Here is a 17,572-nt window from a genome sequence, read left to right on the forward strand (position 1 = left end):
CCCCGGGACGGTGGGGACACGACAAGAAGGTGATGGGGCCGTCCTGGGGGGCGACGGAGCTGTGAGAAGAGGGGACCCTCCAAGAGTCACCCCCGCTTCCCTTCCCCACCCCCCTCCCCTCCCCCCCCGTCGGGGGCTGCTGGCGGCCGTCAAGCACCTCCGACCCCACCGGGGCGGTGGCTCAGCCGTGTCCCCCGCCCCCGGGGCGGTCTCGGCGCAGCGTCCCGCCCTCTCCCCGCTCTTTATTACGGCGGCGGCGGGGGGCTCTGCCCACTGCCTCTCGGCGCCGCTCGCACCGCCGCGGCGGGGGGTGGGGGGGTCCGCGCCGCACCATGGGCAGCCAGGGCTCGAAGGCGGCCAAGGCGGAGGGCAGCGACCCGCCGGGGGGGCACGCAGCCGTCACCGAGCCCTCCAAAGCCAACGGGCAGGTAGGGAGCGGCGGCGGCGGCCCCGTGGGGGCGGGCGGACAAAGGCGGCAGCGGTGGGGAGGGGGGAGGGAGGAAAGAAGGAAGAAAGGAAGGATGGAGAGGAGGGGAGGGGGAGGCTGTGAGAGCGGGGGGCACCGAGCGATGCGGCGCCGCCCGCCGCCCCCGAGCCGCGCCCCGGTACCGCGCGGGGCTCCGTCCGCGGCCGCGCCCCGGGGGTGGGAATGAGCGGGGACGGAGCGCGGGCGCCGCCCGGTGGCAGCGCGGGGACCCCCTCCCGGTGGGACCCCATTGCCCCCCGCGCATCGGTTCGGCGGCCCCGCGGCTGAGGGATGCGGGCTGGGCGTCCCGGCCGTGCCTAACGCCGCGCTGCTCCCGCAGGAGAACGGCCACGTGCGGCTCAACGGGGACATGACGCCCAAAGCGGGGGGTGACCCGACGCCCCTCAACGGCGCCGGCTCCGCCGAACCCCCCCGGGAGGACGGCACGGGCGGGGCGGGCGGTGAGGACACCATCGAGCCGGCACCGCCCGCGGACGGCGGGGAGGCGAAGCCCGAAGGCGCCGCGGCCCCCAAAGACACCCCCAAGAAGAAGAAGAAGTTCTCATTCAAGAAATCCTTCAAGCTGAGCGGGATCTCCTTTCGGAAGAACAAGAAAGACGACGGGGACTCCGCCGCGTCCTCACCCACGGAGGAGCAGAGCAAAGCGGAGCCCAAAGCCGAGGAGGACCCCGCGGGCGGAGCCGCCCCCCAGGAGGAGCGGAGCGGCGAGGGGCAAAGCGGGGCCGAGCCCAAGGGGCCCGACGGAGGGCACGGCGCGGAGGAGGAGAAGCCGCCCGCGGAGAACCGGGGGGACGCGGCCGCCGCCCAGCAGCCCCCCGAGCCCACGGCGGCTGAGCCCGCGGCGGAGCAGAAGGAGGAGTAGAGCCCCGCGCTCCCCTAAGACTTCTTGTCCCTTCGGCCCTGCGACCCCGCGCACGGACTCTGCCGTTTCCGCACCGCCCAGCCGACGCTCAACTGACAGCTCCCCCCGCCAGGCCCTCCTCCCCGCCCCCGGCGCCGCTCGGAGCTGCCGAGCCCCGACAGCTGCAGCCCGCATCCACCGCCCGTGGCCAGAACTGGAATTTACAGTCTGTAGGAGCCCGGAGCCCCACACCGCGGACTGCTCGGATCCTTTCTCTCCGTTTACATCCCCGGTTCTGCCTTCATTTAAAGTATTTCTCGCTTTTGATAGAAACCGAATGGTTTAAGAGCTAATCTGCTTAGGTTGGTTGTTGGTTGGGTTGGTTTTGTTTTTGTTGTTTTTTTTTTTTTTTTTTTTTATAAAGTCTTTACTTTTGGCTTAAAATCCGTAACGCTTTGTAAGTCCGCTGTGTTTAATTCTGCTTCCAGGGGGGAACTGCTGGGGCCGGGTGGAGGGAGGGCGCTGCCCGCTGTATAATGTGAAGCGATGCTGTTTCCTCTGTAAATAATTTTTTTAATGGCCAAAACACACGATTTGCGATTTTCTAACTTCTGAAGGAAGAAAAAAAAAAAAAAAAAAAAAAAAAAAAGCTGTATGGGTTCTATTGTAACATTTGAAAGGAATAAATGGTGATCCCTTCACGGGGGAGCTCGAGTCCTTCTTGTCCCACACGGGGAGGGCAGCAGTTGCTAATGGAGCTCAGCAGCTGCTGCATTAATTGCCCTGCTCTCGCTAATTGACTCACAGCAGATGCAGAGCTGTGGTCACAAAGGATTTCCTCAGCACCGATCGCTGCCTCTGGGGGCTCGTGGCTCCGTGCTGCGATCGCGGGGCTGGATGGGCTCTGCTGGGGGCGGAGGGGCCCCTTCTCGTCAGGGCAACCCAGGCGGGCTGCTGGAGGAGCTCCCTGCTGCGAATTCCGGTGAGCTTCGGGTGTGAGATCCCAAACCGTGTCCGACGGCGACAGGAGGGACGTGCCGACATCTCCGCCCGATGGGGCGCAGCGGGTGCTGCCGAGCTCCGCGCCACGGAGCCGCGCTCTGCCCCAATGCCGCAGCCCAAAGGCAGCAGCTCCTGTGCTCCGCATCCCGCGGCTCCAAAGGCCCTGCTCCAAATCCTGCCCTACGGGGGGCGAGGGGCCGGGGGGGAGCGAGGAGCGGGCTTCGCAGGCAGGGAAGGGATGGCGGTGCCGAGCCGCAGCCCTCGAGTAGAGATAAGAGCCAAAATGTCTGCGTGCAGCGCGTCCTCCTATCGACAGCAGACGCTGCGCGCAGGACGGATTCATCCCCGCCGATGGCGGAGGGAGGGATGAGAGCCGGGCGCGTGCCGTGCGGGCGCTGCGCTTTGTCAGCCGCTGTTTCCGCTGCGCTCCGTGCGCCCGGCTGAGCCGCGGGGCTGCGGGAGCTGCGGCCGTGCAGCCGTGGCAGCCATTTTAAGGCAGCCCGGGAGGGAGAAGGGCTGCAGCCGCGCGTCGGCGTGGAGCGACGGAGCGACGAGCGCGAGGGGAAGCGGCTGCTCGCAGGGGGGCTGAGCGCGAGCTGCGGCCTCTGGGGCAGCGCTGCGGCAGCGAGGGGCTGCGGCATCGAGGCTTTTCCTCCTCTCCTTACAGCAGCTTGGGCTCACGAGCCTTTCCCGTGCGTTTCAGCCCGCGATGCAAAATCACGCTGCTCGTTTAATGATTTTTTTTCTAATTAACTAAACAACAGATTACAAAACCCAAAACGGCTCATGCAAGAAGAAAACACACAGCTCCTTTTCCTTAACCTAGGATTCCCCCTCCAGATCAACGTCGCCTTCAGAGCAGCAGGCAGCGCAGCGCTGGCAGCACACAAAGCACCGTGGGGGGGAACCGAGCGATGAACGGCCCAGAGCGCTGGGAGCGAGCAGAGAACGTGCAGAACTTCAGTGCAGAGGGGTGGGGAGGGCTGAAGGCTGGTATGGAAGTCAGGGAAATCAAAAGGCAATGTCAGCACCTCCCAAAGGAGCCGCGTGCAGCGCTCTGCACGACGCTTCAGCACTTCACCAAAACATCCACGGCCCTCCTGAAGGAAGGGGAGGCTCCTCCTGCCCCACACTGTGAATTACCCCGTGCAGAAAGCAGTGCAAACTCAGACCAACCGTAGAAATGTACGTTTTATTACAAAGATTCTCAAAATTTAAAATAAAAGCATCTTTAAAAAACCACAATATATTTCCCCCCCCCCTCCCCGAGACACAAAGATACACTGATCTCTCTCGCTTCACATACAAACACTGAAGAGCAGGAGTGAGATGTCACTCAGGTTCCAAGAGACTACAAAACTTACGGTGGAAAAGGGGGAAAAAAGAAGCACTTAAAAAAATAAAACATTTTAAAAATAACCTGTGTTAAGTTAGCAGCATTATTAGAGTTGAAACCACCTGCAGCGCTCCGTGGGAGGTACAGACCCTCTGATGGACAGAGGAATCCCCCTGAGAAAGGAGAGCAGCGAGTCAGAACTGCCTGCAAAACTTCTGCAAAGTTGGAGCTCAGCGCAGCACCTCATGGAACGCTCCTCTCACGCTCAGCCCTACAAAGCAAGGTGTGAGAAAGGCCAGCTCTGATCACAAAGGACCTTTGGGTGTGAGATAACGTGTGGGAGTAGGAAGAGGAGTAGTTATAAAAATGTACAGAGCCCCATCTGCTGTTTCCTCGTACAGATAACAGCTCAGACTGCTGATAAAAAGGTTCTCCGCATTCACTGGCCTTGAGAGCAAAGAGAGGAAAGGTTCCTTGGAAACACGCCTGCTTCAGAGTTCCTGTGAGTGACACGGAGGAGCAGAGGCAGCAGCTGGGCTCTGTCCGTCTGTCCCGTCCTGCTGCGCTTTCAGCTCGCTCACAGATCCGTACTGAGAAGCAATTACAGCACGTGGAGCTGAGGGCAGAAGCGGAGTGAAGCAGGCAGCCAGGGGGGCAGAAACTCACCTCCCCCTGCAACAAGGGGCACAGCTGTAGGAAACAAGCACGCAGAGATTCCATCCCTTCTGCTTGCAACGCGCAGCGCTGCCACGTCCTGGAAAGCGTCCGCCACCACAGCAGCTGATTTGCACTCTGCATTTCCCAGCTCTAAACCTGCAGGGCTCTGGGGCAGATTCACTCATGCCATTTTCTGATCTGCTTGTAAGCTGCTTCACCTCCTTCCACAAGTTTGCTGCAGGGAGGTGGCCAACTCTGCTCAAAAACTGCACTATTTGACCCTGAGAAGCGGCACCAGCTTGCAGTTACTTTTGCCATGGTGGAATCAGACTGAAGACCAAAGGAACACTCAGTCTCTCACAGGCTTAATTTGGGAATTCATATCTCCCACAAAAAAAAATAAAATAAAATAAAATGAAAGAGAAAGGAAAAGAAGGGAAAAAAAGTTTCATGGCCATCCTTCCACCTAACCTGAAATGCAGATACTACTTCTACTTAAATTATTCATTTTCAAGGGTGGTTACTTCAGAGGAGAGCAAAGAAAGGAAGGGATTCTTTTTTTAAAGACACACTAAGGAGGCAGTGGAAGGCAAAGAGTGAAGCTTCCCAGTCACCAATCCTGGGCAGTGCGGGTCTCTCTACTCTGCAGAGTCCTCCCTGTCTGCTCCCAGCAGAGTGCAGCAAGGAATAATTTACAGTCCTCGAGTCATTTATATATTTATATAGAAATATATACAGAAACATATATAAAATATAAATCCTGTGGAATGGGAGGCAACCAGAGAAGCTAGCCTACGATAACTGTGCACTGACAGGTACTGTCCAGCTGCAGCCATCTTAGGTGGATTTTGTCTCTTCCTTCACCCTGTGGGAGAAGCAGTGGAAAATTCGGTTGAAACAAGCAGCTCGGGCTGCACCACAAGCTGTAGCCATAAAAATGCCACTGAGATGCTCCACCCTGGTAACACTGCACGTGCTCTGGTGTCAACCTCCCTTTAAGAGCAGTGACACCTTGCAGAACACATAGTATTTTGTAGCCCTATTCTTTGGAGGCTCTCAGAGCTGTATCAGGAGTGCTGCCCCCGCCACGCTGACTCCCCCTGTTAAGAGCCCATGACAAGCCATCCAAACCACCAGGCCTCTTCTCCAACCCCAGAAGCTGTGCAGCACCCCACCAGGGGCAGGGGGAAATGCACAGGGAAATACAAACTCCGGCAGTTAACGGGACGTGGGCTCACCCCTTGGGTTCGGCTTTCTCCTCTTTTGCTTTTTCCTCTTCTTTCTCATCTAAGAAAAAAAAAAAAGAAAAAAAGAAGGCATGGAAGAGCAGTAGGAAATCGTACGTCAGGCAACGCTCTACAGAGCCAGGAGGGCTTCCAGCCACAGCTCTCGTGCTCACCCTTCTTCTCCTCCTCCTCCTTTTCCTCTTCTGTTTTCACACGCTTGGCCTTCTTAAAGTTAGCAACATTTTTGCGCCCTCCTTCCCCTTCATCTTCAGAGTCAGAGAATTCTTCATCACAGGATATTCTCTTATCAGAATTGCGGACTGAGAGCGAAGGGGAGAAGAGGTCAGAAGACAGTGCACACGAATGCCTGGAGATGAACCCTCTGTGCACATCCACACACATGGGAAGGAGCCAATAAACCCACATAACTCACAGTGAGATCGCAACAAACACCTCATCTACCTGCCGTGCCTTTTGACTCACTGCTCCTGACTGCTTTTGCTTCCTCTAAGCTCACGTGTGGGACGCGGATCAGAGGCAGTGTGATGTTTAGACTTGACAGCAGGAGCAGGTTATCCAACCTCGCACTGAGAGAATCTGACTGCCAGACCTGAGGGCCATCGGCCAATCTGGATAACGACCAGCATTTTCACTGAGGCAGCAACTTCTGGGACACCTGATAGCCTCCCAGAAAGTAATCCATCACAGCACCCGTGCCACAGGAACTGTTTAAATCCTCACACGAATGCCTGTGTTCTTCCTTATGGAAACTGTCTGGCAAAAACGCTCCCAGGCAGAAGAACTCCACCAGTCCTGCAGCTCACATCATTGCCTGATCTTACAAAACCCATCTGAACTACGCTCAGATTCAAACTGAAGAACCCCTGAACTGAGGTCCATCTCAGTCAAACATCCTTCCCTCTTTCCTAAGGCACTTCAGTTCAGTGCCCCCATGCCTCTCCAGCAATCCGACCCCGTTCAGCTTTGGCACAGGCCCTGCACAGCACACTTCCCAGCAGTGCAAGGCAGCCACGCCAGAGGCAAGCACGTACTTGAAATGCGCTTCTCAGGATCCTCTTCCTCTTCATCTCCACTGTCTTCCTGAACAGCATCCTCAGGAATTGGCTGCATCTGGACGCCAGGGGCATGAGGCAGCATGCGCAGGTTCTCAAAGAGACGCTGCCTAGAGCCAGCCAGGAAAGGAATCGTTTGTATTTAGGCAGCGAAGGGCGCCAGCCTTGTGGGGAAGGGCAAAGACTTACTTGATCTTCTCGAGATACTCATTGGTATTCTGGTTCGTCATGTTTGAGGGACTGATGTGCAGCTTAAAGTCTGGTCCGAAGTACTCAAAATAGTCATTATACGGGAGTTCTGCAGACAAGTTGAAATAGAATAAAAATCAAATCACCTCTGGACCAGCAATGAAATGCCTCATACACAGCTGATTCCAGAGCTAAATAAGAGCACAGCTGCATTTTCCTACGGGCAGGAGCTGACCATTTCATAGCCAGACTCAGATCAAAACGGACGGCTTAGCAACAGGGCAGTCTGAGCTTACGTGGCAGTTAAATGCTATCAGTGTGCACAAAAGTTTGCAGCAGAAGTGCGCCTCGTCTCAGCACACAGCAGGACTGTGGGTATCTCCTGATGGAGGAGAAAACTACAGGGCTATAACACAAACAAGAGCAACTACTGCAAACCATGGGCCCAAAAAGCTCTTCCACAATAACAGTCAAAAGCTAATGAAACATCTCATGGTTCCTGACTCCACCTCCCTCAGCCCTGCCGCTAGGCAGTCACTGTCCCTTATCTTGCCTCAAAGGCTCCAGAGGAAAGTTACCATTTGGGATCTCAGTGTCCAAAGCCACAGCAGTCTCGTAGGTCCAGCACCTGGCCACGTTGCGGATCGTGTAGCCGCCTCCCCCCAGCATCAGCATGGGCAAATTAAAGCTTTTGACAAACTCCACGCACTTGGCATGACCTGCAGCAAAGGCAGCGGGGAAAAAGGTGAGAGCCCCAAGGCACAAAGAAAACTTTTCAGTGAAAAGCAGTAAGATGATTTACGCCAATTTAACACAGGAGCTCTGCTGTACAGTTCTGGCTACTCGGCATCACAGACCCAGCCTCACTGCTTTGATGGAAACACTGTATTCTTACCTTTGATGGTCAGATTAAAACAACCCAGCCTGTCTCCGGACAGAGAATCTGACCCACACTGCAGGACAACTGCACTAGGCTGGAATGTCTCCATCACTTTAGATATCACCTAAACAAGAAACCCATTGTTACACTTTCTCCACAGGACAGCGTCACAGCAACACAGTAACGTCCAGCAAGTGACACGAAGACATCCCTAGTGTTCCCACAGCTGCTGGCTCTCACATACTGGTGACACTGAGGCTCTCACCAAGAAAAACTTACTGATGACAGGCTGCAATTGTAAGGGAGGAACACAGCCACTGAGGAATCTTACAACAGCAGCCTGAGTCTCCCTGAAGAATGGCTCCACGAGCCACCCAGCGACAAAGCACGATGCACAAAGAATCACTCAGCACTCACCGGCTTGAATATTGCCTCATAGGACTCATCATCAATCCCATCCCGGAGGGGATAGTTGACAGCATAGTACTTGCCTTTGCCTGCACCAATGTCCTGTTAGAGAGAAAGACAGGACAGAGCACAAGGTCACCACAAACTGCACTGCAAACTATGAACGGAAGTCCAGGAGTCTGTTGGTGTAATCTGAATGTAAGCATAAGCTCTCGTGGCTGGATGCTGCCATGGTGTAAGAAGGCAAGAGCCAGCTGAGTCCAACAGCGACGTATTTGGCAGAAGTGGAAGCATTTGGCCTCTGCTCAGGGAAGAAGAACCCACTACCATCACTGTTGGAAACGTCAGCAAGATGCACCAACACATACTAGAGCAGATAAACTGCTGATAAACTTTCACCAGAAAGCCTGTGTACACTGGAAGTAGCTGAAGTGACCGAGATGCCATCAGAAGGCTGATATCTAAGCCTTGATTTTACTACCACAGATCTATTACTATTTTATTACTGCACAGGCCAAGCTCATAGGAACAAAGCATCCTCTCTAAGAGCCAAGCCAGTTGCCACATATACTTTCACCCTCTAAAAGGAGCTACAGAGCGGTGGATTTAGCTCAATTAGCATGACAGCAAATAGAAGAAAGTGATCACATTTCTGCTAAGGTTTCGCTCTCACCCGCAGGTCCCCTGTTCCAGGGAAGTACTCTCCATACTTGTGAAAGGACACTGTCATCACTCGGTCGGTGGTGTAGAAGGCTTCCTCCACACCATCTCCATGGTGAATATCAATGTCGATATACAGGACCCTCTGGTGATACCTAGGATCAGAAAGGAGTCAAAATGCTGCATTTCTTCAGAGCGTGCCCAGAGCAAATGGGAAGTGGGCAAAGAACCCTGCACAGATTCCCAGGCTGCACAGTAGTTGTCTTTCTGGTGCAAAAGAAGCGTGGAGAATGGACACATGCTTTGCTCAGCAGTGGAACAGAATCCCTGCGCCACAAAGCGCCTTTTACTGCTGCAGCTGATCTCTGAAGGCAGGCTTGACTCAGTTTATTCAGATCCAGCCAATGGAGTCTACATTTTTATGTCCAAGCCTCTCAGTGAGGTCTGCCTTGAGCCAACAGCCACCAGGGTGGTAAGCAGCAGACAGACACATCTTACAGCTGTGCACCCTTCTCCTGAGGGAGGAGAAGGGCCAAAGAGCAACTACAAAATGCTCCAAGCCTTCTGCTTCCTGCACAGTGCCATGGTTAGACAAACCCCTCTGCACAGAGGTACTGCAACCCAAAAATACGGCTGATTAAGACCTCCCTGGAAAATACAGCTAAAAAAAAGCAACAATAACAACAGACTGGGAAGTGACAAAGACTCAGAGGACTGCACCTACTTCAAGAGCTCCAAGATAGCCAGGACAATATCGTTGACATAACAGAAGCCAGAAGCCTCTGACTTCTTAGCGTGGTGAAGACCTCCTGCCCAATTCACAGCAATATCTGTCTGCTGCTTGTTCAGCTTCACAGCGCTGGCTGGTGGGAGAAGAATCACAGAATGTTAGCACGAGGGCAAAGGACCAATGGCAGAGCCTCGGGGTGAAGCACAGGTCTCCTGTCATCCCAATCATTGTGCTTTTGGGCACCAGCCCAAGTCCCAGCATTTAAACACTGGATGTCTCAACAAACAAACAAAGGAAAGGGAAGAGAAACGCAGCCTCTGTTTCGCATGCACACACTTCTGACTGCTTCCCCCACTCACGCCTCAGAGCACGAAATCTGCACAAACAATGCACTGCTTTCTAGCCCAGGCCACACCTGAGGGCAGCCTAGAATTCCCAACGTGCCAAACAACAGAACTTCAAGGAAAGCTTTTACCCAATGTATACTTAGGGCCGTCACTGAATATGCATTCAGACAAAGAGCATCCTCTCCCCCTGCCTCCTTCGTAAACTCTCTGCAATTCTGCAAGTCTCCAAGGATCAAAACAAGGGATACATTCTGTTGTATACAATCTTGGGATCACAAAGCACAGCTATGTCAAGAAACAACATAAGAGTGCTGCAGTCAGCACTTGTAGGTACTGCTGAGCTGTGACAGGAAATGGAGATTTTAGATGTCACTGTGGGAGCAGTAGCCACACCGCTCTATGTAGATGCACAGTAACACAGCCCTGCAGCACCACGACTTCTTGCAACAAAGTACTTTAAATGTCCCAGCTCTTGCCTCAGGGCCAGAGACAATTGGCTTTCTGTTAAAAAGAAAGAAAAAGTAACTTTTTTTGGCTTTTTAGTTTGCACCCACACAAAGCAACATTTTTTATCTTTTTTATTTTCTTTTTTCTGTGCAGCTCACATCATTTTTTTAATCATTAGGTCTGTCTATCACCTATGCAGAGTCATCAAAGTAGCTCAGAGCAATAAAGATTTGCTTAACAAACAACATGCAAGGCTGGAATTCCAGCACGGGGAGAAATCTCAACCTAAGGACGTCAGGAATAGGTTCACAGGGCTCCCCCACCTCCAACAAACCACTTTCTCAGGCAGAACAACTTTATACACATCCGCTTAGAAGAGCACACGACGCTGAGCTTACCAACTGAGCCTCCAGCAGAGAGCTGACAGAACTCAAACAGCCCATCGAACACAGGGCAGTCCTCCCCGACGTTAACTTGAAAAGAACAGATAAGAATCAGTAAGATCAAGCCACAAAGGAATGGTGAAGCTTCAAAAAACAACGACCAGAGAAGCTTTAATCGCCTGAACAACGACAGCACCCCAGCAGCGCCGGCACGGCAGGAAGGCGGCGCTGTGGGAAGGACGCTCCCAGCACGGCGGGGGCCCGGCGCTGCGGCAGGACAGCGCGCCACCTAGCGGGCTCCGAGGGAGGCGGGAAGCAGCCAGCGCCTCGGAAAGGAGCGCGCAGGGGGAGCTGCTGAGCCGGGGAGCCGCCCGGCCCCGCGTTCGGCACATCGGCTGCGCTCGGCTCTACGGCAGCTGGTGCTGCTCTGCAGGGCCGTGCACGCCCTGTGCGGCACGGAGGCGGCACCCCTCGCCATTAAACACACCGACAGCACGCTTGTGTTACATCTCTTTTTTTTCCCTGTGTTTAATGAGAAAGGCACAAACCGCGCAGATCTTGCAGCATGAGGTGCGCAGCAGCACGCAGCCTTCAGGAGGAGCGGGATAATGGCACCCAGTGCAGGACAGGGGGTGCTGAAAAGGACGATGCCCAGCAAGATCCCAGAAGGAAGCAATTGTTCCCAGATTCTGAGGGCTGCAGCAGGGCGTAGGAAACTGCAACCTCTGAGCAACTAATCTAGGATTTCCAAGTTAAGTGAGGAGAACTGAAGTCGTCGATTTCTGCACACTTTCCATGGCAACAAGCTGAACTTCCTGCCCTGTAAGTTACAGAACAGTCTTTCCAAGCCCTTACGCAGGACTCAGCAAAATGACGTAAGAAAACTAACTGTTGATTACCTTTACTGCCCCTCAGAACTTTGTGGGCAGTGCTGACAGTATTTGAGGGCTTCCCTCTGCTATCCTGGCAAAAACAGGAAGAGCTGCTGCATAAACATAAGCCAGCTGAGCTTCTTCTCACCAGGAGACTGAAAGCAGCCAGGACTGCTAGAGAGCACTGTTAATAACTGGGCTCAACCCCTTGGCTGCAGGCATAAAGCTCAGGTGCAAGATGTGAGGCACGGATGCTCCCTCCTCCTTACAGCAGGTAGGTGAAGAGCTTTTATCTGACACAGAATCCAGCAGGAAAGGGGAAGCATCCCTGCGGAAATCACAGCCCCATCCTTTCTCAAAAGGAAAGGTGAAGCACCAAGCAGGCTACAGAGCCCTGCCACCGTGCGGAGTGCTGACCTTGTCTCCTTCACCGCTCATCTCTGCTCTGAGCCTCTCGTGCCAGCTTTTAGCCAGGCAGAAGCTTGTTCTTAGCAAGAAAAGAAAGGCAGGGGCTTATTTTCCCTGCTGAATAAAAGATCTGCCCTCTGTGTGTTTAAGATTAATTTTCATACTTTGCCTCCTTCAGTTCAAAATAGTTCTGTGGAAATACAGTAGAGAAAACGTTGACTACCAGAGAGCAGAGTGGGTGTTCATGAGCCGTATCGGCTCCAGGGGTAAACAGTTCAGTTTGTGTAAATATATACTTTGGTATATTAAGCCAAATTATTTACTGCAGGAGGTCTTTCAGTGTATATTACTTGTGTTTTCATTCCTATTACGTGCTTGTGCCCAAACATCTGTCCCTTTCAGCTAATACCAGATTTTCAAGTGCCCTCACTTCAGGCTCGAGTCTCGCATTTCTTTCAATTTGGAAATCCCATCTGACATAAACGAATCCTGTGGGCTTTTGTCTTTTTTCCTGCTCTCAAGGCAAGCAGTGTACTTGATCAAAATAATGTTTAAAAGAACCCTGAGCCTTCCCCCTCTTTTTGCCTTTATGACCTGACACAAAACATCACCTCAGAGTTTAAGACAGACCGAAACAAATGTTTCTGCAGCATTAAAGCTGCCAAGAGATCCTGAGCACTTCCATGGACTGCAGAGGTTAGAGGAGTAGATTCTCTCACAAAAAAAGAACATTCCAACACAAAGCACAGGAACCATCATGCATCTCAAACCTCCCCCCTTCCAAGCTATTGTAGCTCTGAAAATCCTTCAGAGTTCCCGAAGATTTTGATGAGCCTCTTTTTAAAAATAAAAACTAAATTTAAAAACACACAGCCTTGTCCCACCCTGAGACCTTCAGTTATGAAATAAGCAATTACAGCAAATACACGCAGCTCATAAAGGGAGTTCAATCATCTCCAAGCCACGAAGATAATTCAGAACTTCCACTAAAGCACGAGATCGGAGAAGACCATCGGGTCAGAGGCTCTCCTCAGCTCAGGAGCCACTCCAGCTCGAGGGACTCGTTTTCAAATCCTTGATTTAACAGGTAAACAGGACAGAAAGTCAGGAGAAATGCAGGTCCTGAGGGCTCCTCCTGCTCTCTTCATCCTGAGCTCCTAAAGCTCACCCAGGACCCCCGGAACACAGCACGGCACCGACAGGAACCGCAGCCCCACGCGCACAGCTTACATCTTTGCATCTGCTTGCTGTACTCAGACATGTTGTCTGGGCGGATGGATCTCAGGAACTTGATGTAGTCGTCGCTGTGGTACTTGGTCATCTCCTCCGCGTTCGCCTTGTGAGGGCGCTGCAAGGACACAGGGCTCGGTTGGGAACGCTGCCCTCCCCACATCCCATCTCCAGTCTCACATTTACTCCCAGAAACAGCAAAAATAATAAAACAAATAAATGGAGCAGCAGCACTAGACAAGAGAAACTGATTTTCAAAGGCAAAAAAGCCATTACTACAGACTGGAATACCACATATCTAGGCAAAGAAAATATTGAAGCTACAGAGAGAAAACCAATTTTTCAGACTCCAAGGCTTATCTGGAGCAAAGAACATCTCATCTCACTACAAGAAATCAGAGTGCAGCAGAAATATGTCAACACAACCACTTAATCCTTCTTACTTTCCTCTTTGCCTTGTTGACAGAGAACTTAGGAGCTTGAAGCACCAAAATTGCAACCGACAAGTACCCCAAGGCCTTTCTCTTCATCACACTTACATATATCTCCATCTTCCTGTAAAGGCCGTAGTTCAGCAGTAGGTTGTGGGTCATCCGGATCCTGTGGGGCTTCATGGGGTGTCCCTGGCCATAATAATAGTTTCCAACATCACCTGGGGACAGAAAGGATTTTGTTACAGCAGGGAAAAACATGAACTGCTTCAAATCCAACCACTCAAACCACATCTGTCATTTTGTGTGCCCAGCAGCAGCCCATCTGTTCACAGGGGGAAGGGTCTGCACGTGCATCTGCACCATCAGAAAGCTTCATCCCAGAGCCAGACAAGAGCGACTTATGGACACCAGGGCATGGCCAAGCACGGAGGATTTCCACGGCTGATCTGGGGAAGGCAACCCAGCTGAACGTGAGCAGCCGACAACGCTGTGAAGTTGGAGCAGCTCCAGCCTTCCTGGCAGCAGGAGGTTGGGCACCACGTCTGCTGGTCCTCACTTAGCAAAGGACAGCTCTCCAACCTCCTTCCCCTGGGCTCGGCTCCACGATGGGACCTCACACTCACAGAGCTTCCCTGAGAAACTCGGAGCTCTCTGAGCAGAAACCTGCAAGCCAGGAGGCACATGAGTTTAATCCCAGCTCAGACAGTGACTCATCACCCAGCACACGTAGCCACTTTGCCTCAGTTTACTACTGTGTACCCAGCAGACGTGAGACTCAAAGCTGCTAATTCTGTCAATAAGCAAATCACAGCACAGCTTCACAGCTCCCATTCTTCTCATCCCTTATTGTTGCCTGAAATCCTTTGGAAATCCTTCACTCCACGGCACCAGGTTAACTGTCAGGCAGTCGCACCTTGCAGCTACAGCCCCCAGGTCAGCTCCCCGTGCACACATCCTTCCATCTGGTGAAAGCTGAATTCCTGTTATCTCCCACCGGTTTTTCCCTCCTCTCCCAGGGCACAAATTCCCGTGGTGTTTTCCACAGAATTTAACTTTCAGATTTCTGTCCCCTGCCAAACGGGGCAATGAGGAGCTGTGCCAAAAGCTGGGAATGCACACAGCCACACGCAGCAGCAATGCTGCACAAGCCTCATTTTGTTAAGAAATCAAACGAAGTCATTCGCATAGTTTTACAGCTCCCCATCAGTTTAGGAAGCGAGAGACCCAACCCGGTCTGGCCGGTGACTCAGCTGGGAGCATTAATATTTCATCACCAATCTTAACATACAGGAGAAACTGCTACTTCCTCACAGCACACAGCTGTAATGCCTCCTGCACTGGGCACCAGCCTCCTTCCATTGAAGAGATGCAAACCCCACGCCCAAACCATCCTGCTGCTGGAGTTTTGCCTGGGTGATGCTACAGTGGTGGGTTTTGCCTGCACCAAAACCCTACAGCAAAACCAGGGTATGTTAAGCTTTGGGAAACGGTTAGGGGTGCTCAAAACCCCGTCTAGGAAATACAAACACAAAACTACACAAAGCTTTGAAAAATTATTGCCTCCCTTCTTTACCTCGGGCTGTAGTGAGACCCCAGACGTGCCTCAGCACAAGCCCTGCCGCACAGCACGGAGCTCGGGCGCACTAATGGCTGCATGATAAGAGTGAGAATTCAGCAGAGACCTCTTCCTGTCTGCTGGGGTTGAGCAAAGCCCCACGTTGGAGCCAACAGAAGAGAATTTCCCATTCTTGCAGTTCAAACCCTTGCAAACAGCCCCAGCACACCTCAGCATGTCCATGAACGACCCCTGCCACACAAGATTTCTTTTTCCCCACTCTCTCCACCCTCTCCAGACCCTCTCCCACAGCTCAGGCAATGACCTCCTGCAGTTTCCTTCTTCTGAAATTTATGCCAGGACCTCCCTTCACGAACCACTGCACCAGGCTGCTCTGCTTTCACTCTCTATGCGACAAAGACCCTAACAAGCCACCCACCCACAAGTGCACATTACGCCTTCCGTGACAAATAAAGCACATTTCCCCCTGTGAATGTTTGCCAGCCCCTCATAAAAGAGCAGTGGAAACAAGGCACTAAAACCTCACTGCAGAGTAAATGGGTGAGGGCAGCTACAGACAAGGGGGAATGACACCAACTTCATTTTGTTACCATGCAATAAAGACCGGAAGGATATCGTTCTGCTTAGCGTTCACAGCAAGACGATCACTTATTTTGTGTTTAAAACATCATCTCATGCCTTGAAGGATGTTAGCTTGTTCACAAAGTGGAAAGTATCCTTGTGAACACGTTACATACAAAGGAGGGAGAAGTTTGGACATTGAGAGTTCTTCCACACGCAGGCTGCTTGCGCATATACAGCACCCTGCCACTTCCTGCAAGCACTCTGGTGCTTAAACCAGGCCTGACTGAGCCCAGGGCTCCAGCACCCCACTGCACTTTGAGATGACGGGTGTTCCAGAGGCAGACTGTGTGCTGAATTCAGGCAGCTCTGCTGCTCTGATCCCCTCTTCCTCACCCTGCCTGCCTGAAGACACAGGGCCAGCACCACAGGACGCAATCCTACTGCTCGTGTTCACTTCTCAGAAGAAATGAGAGCCCTCACTACCTGCCCAATGCAGAAAGCAGTTTAGAAGAGCTCACTTTATTGCTTCAGCAAGGAATACATCCACTTACCAGGGGAAAAAAAAAAAAAAAAAACAGCAATAAAGTTTTTATTTGACTTCATAGACTGAAAACTGCAACAAAACAGAGAACTGCACAATACCTTTTGCACAAAGCAATCCCAGAGCCTAACAAAAACCCGAGCATCACTGAGGCCACCCTCCAAAGGGGAGGGGGCTGTGAACGCACCCAGGGGGATGAGCTGTGCTCTCTGCCACGGTGCCAGTGGGGAAAGCGCCCGAGGCAGCTGGCTGTAACGCCCGGCTCCTCCCCCACCCCAGAGGGAAGATTAAAAAGCCAGAAAGCAGAGCTCTCAGCGTCCTGAAGGGTAGAGAACAGCAAAGGCAGCCCCCAGCAAGGCCACACCAGCGCTGTGCCCCCAGTGCCCCCCGTCCCGTCCCGCGCTCCACGAAGACACCGCTGACCCCAGCGGGAGCTCCAGCAGAGCCCCTTCCTCCCCTCGCAGCCCCTCCCCCCCGAACCTCTCAGAGCCGCCCTGCTCCCTTCCCAGCCCCCAAAGCCCCCCCAGCCCGCTCCCCCGCCCCCATATCCCTCACTCCAATTCCCCCCGGCACCCAACCCCCCCCTGCAGCCCCGAACCCCCCAAACCCCTCCAAGCTCTTCCCCTCCCCCCCCGCTCCCCACAGCCCCCAGCGCCGCCCCTCCCCCCGCCCTGCGGCCCAGCACAGCCTGCAGACCCACCTCGCGCGGACCCCTTTCGCCCCTATGCCCCCCCAGCCCAGCCCCCATCTCACACAAACCATGACCCCAAGCCCCTTCCCATCCCCCCCGCAGCCCCCCCATCCCGCTCCCCACCGCTCCGCACCATCGTAGTAGTAGCAGACTTTCCGCTTGGTCCCCTGCGTCAGCGCCATTTTCCTGCCTCCCCACGGCCGCAGACCCTACCGCCGCGCAGCGCAACGCAACCCGCCCCACCGGCCGGGGCCCCACCGCCCCGCCCCTCGCGGCCCGGAGGCCAATCGAAACGCGGCTCTCCACCCCTTCCAGCCCGCCGACCAATGAGGAGTCGAGGCGGCGGCGCGGCGGAGCCAGCAGGCTAGGCGGAGCGGCGGGCCGCACCACCGCGGGGCGCGGGGCCAGGTGGGCGGGGCGGAACCATTCTGCGAGGAGGGAGGGGGGGAACAGGTGGGGCCGAACCATTCCCAACGTGCCGGGGGGGGGGGGGCACGGCACGGGGCTTCGAAGCGCTGGGACGGGCAGGGCGTCGAGCCCTCGAGCCCGGGCCGTGTGGGGCTGCGGCTGAGGCCCGCGCTGGGTCCGAG

The 17,572-nt window shown here is 53.9% G+C and overlaps 2 protein-coding genes across 3 annotated transcripts; one reads left to right on the top strand and one right to left on the bottom strand.

Annotated features, from left to right (window-relative positions):
* Positions 1-332: 332 nt before the first annotated feature.
* On the top strand, positions 333-1,349 carry MARCKSL1 (MARCKS like 1; the record flags this gene model as incomplete). Its single annotated transcript, XM_079546097.1, has 2 exons — positions 333-428; positions 807-1,349. 2 exons carry the CDS (start codon positions 333-335, stop codon positions 1,347-1,349), a joined length of 639 nt encoding a protein of 212 aa, XP_079402223.1.
* Positions 1,350-5,160: 3,811 nt separating this feature from the next.
* Positions 5,161-17,164, bottom strand: HDAC1 (histone deacetylase 1; the record flags this gene model as incomplete). 2 transcript variants are annotated; one of them, XM_079545989.1, is made up of 14 exons in its annotated part: positions 5,161-5,188; positions 5,562-5,610; positions 5,723-5,869; positions 6,602-6,732; positions 6,812-6,920; positions 7,390-7,530; positions 7,707-7,815; positions 8,109-8,201; positions 8,773-8,914; positions 9,484-9,622; positions 10,682-10,756; positions 13,177-13,294; positions 13,716-13,828; positions 17,116-17,164. In XM_079545989.1, 14 exons carry the CDS (start codon positions 17,162-17,164, stop codon positions 5,161-5,163), a joined length of 1,443 nt encoding a protein of 480 aa, XP_079402115.1. The 2 variants fall into 2 exon arrangements, with proteins under 2 accessions (XP_079402115.1, XP_079402114.1); XM_079545988.1 differs by having other exon boundaries at positions 5,708-5,869.
* Between the last annotated feature and the right edge of the window lie 408 nt (positions 17,165-17,572).

This window comes from Tetrao urogallus (genome assembly GCF_951394365.1).
Source record: "Tetrao urogallus genome assembly, chromosome: 23".
In the NCBI taxonomy this organism is placed as follows: Eukaryota; Metazoa; Chordata; class Aves; order Galliformes; family Phasianidae; genus Tetrao; species Tetrao urogallus.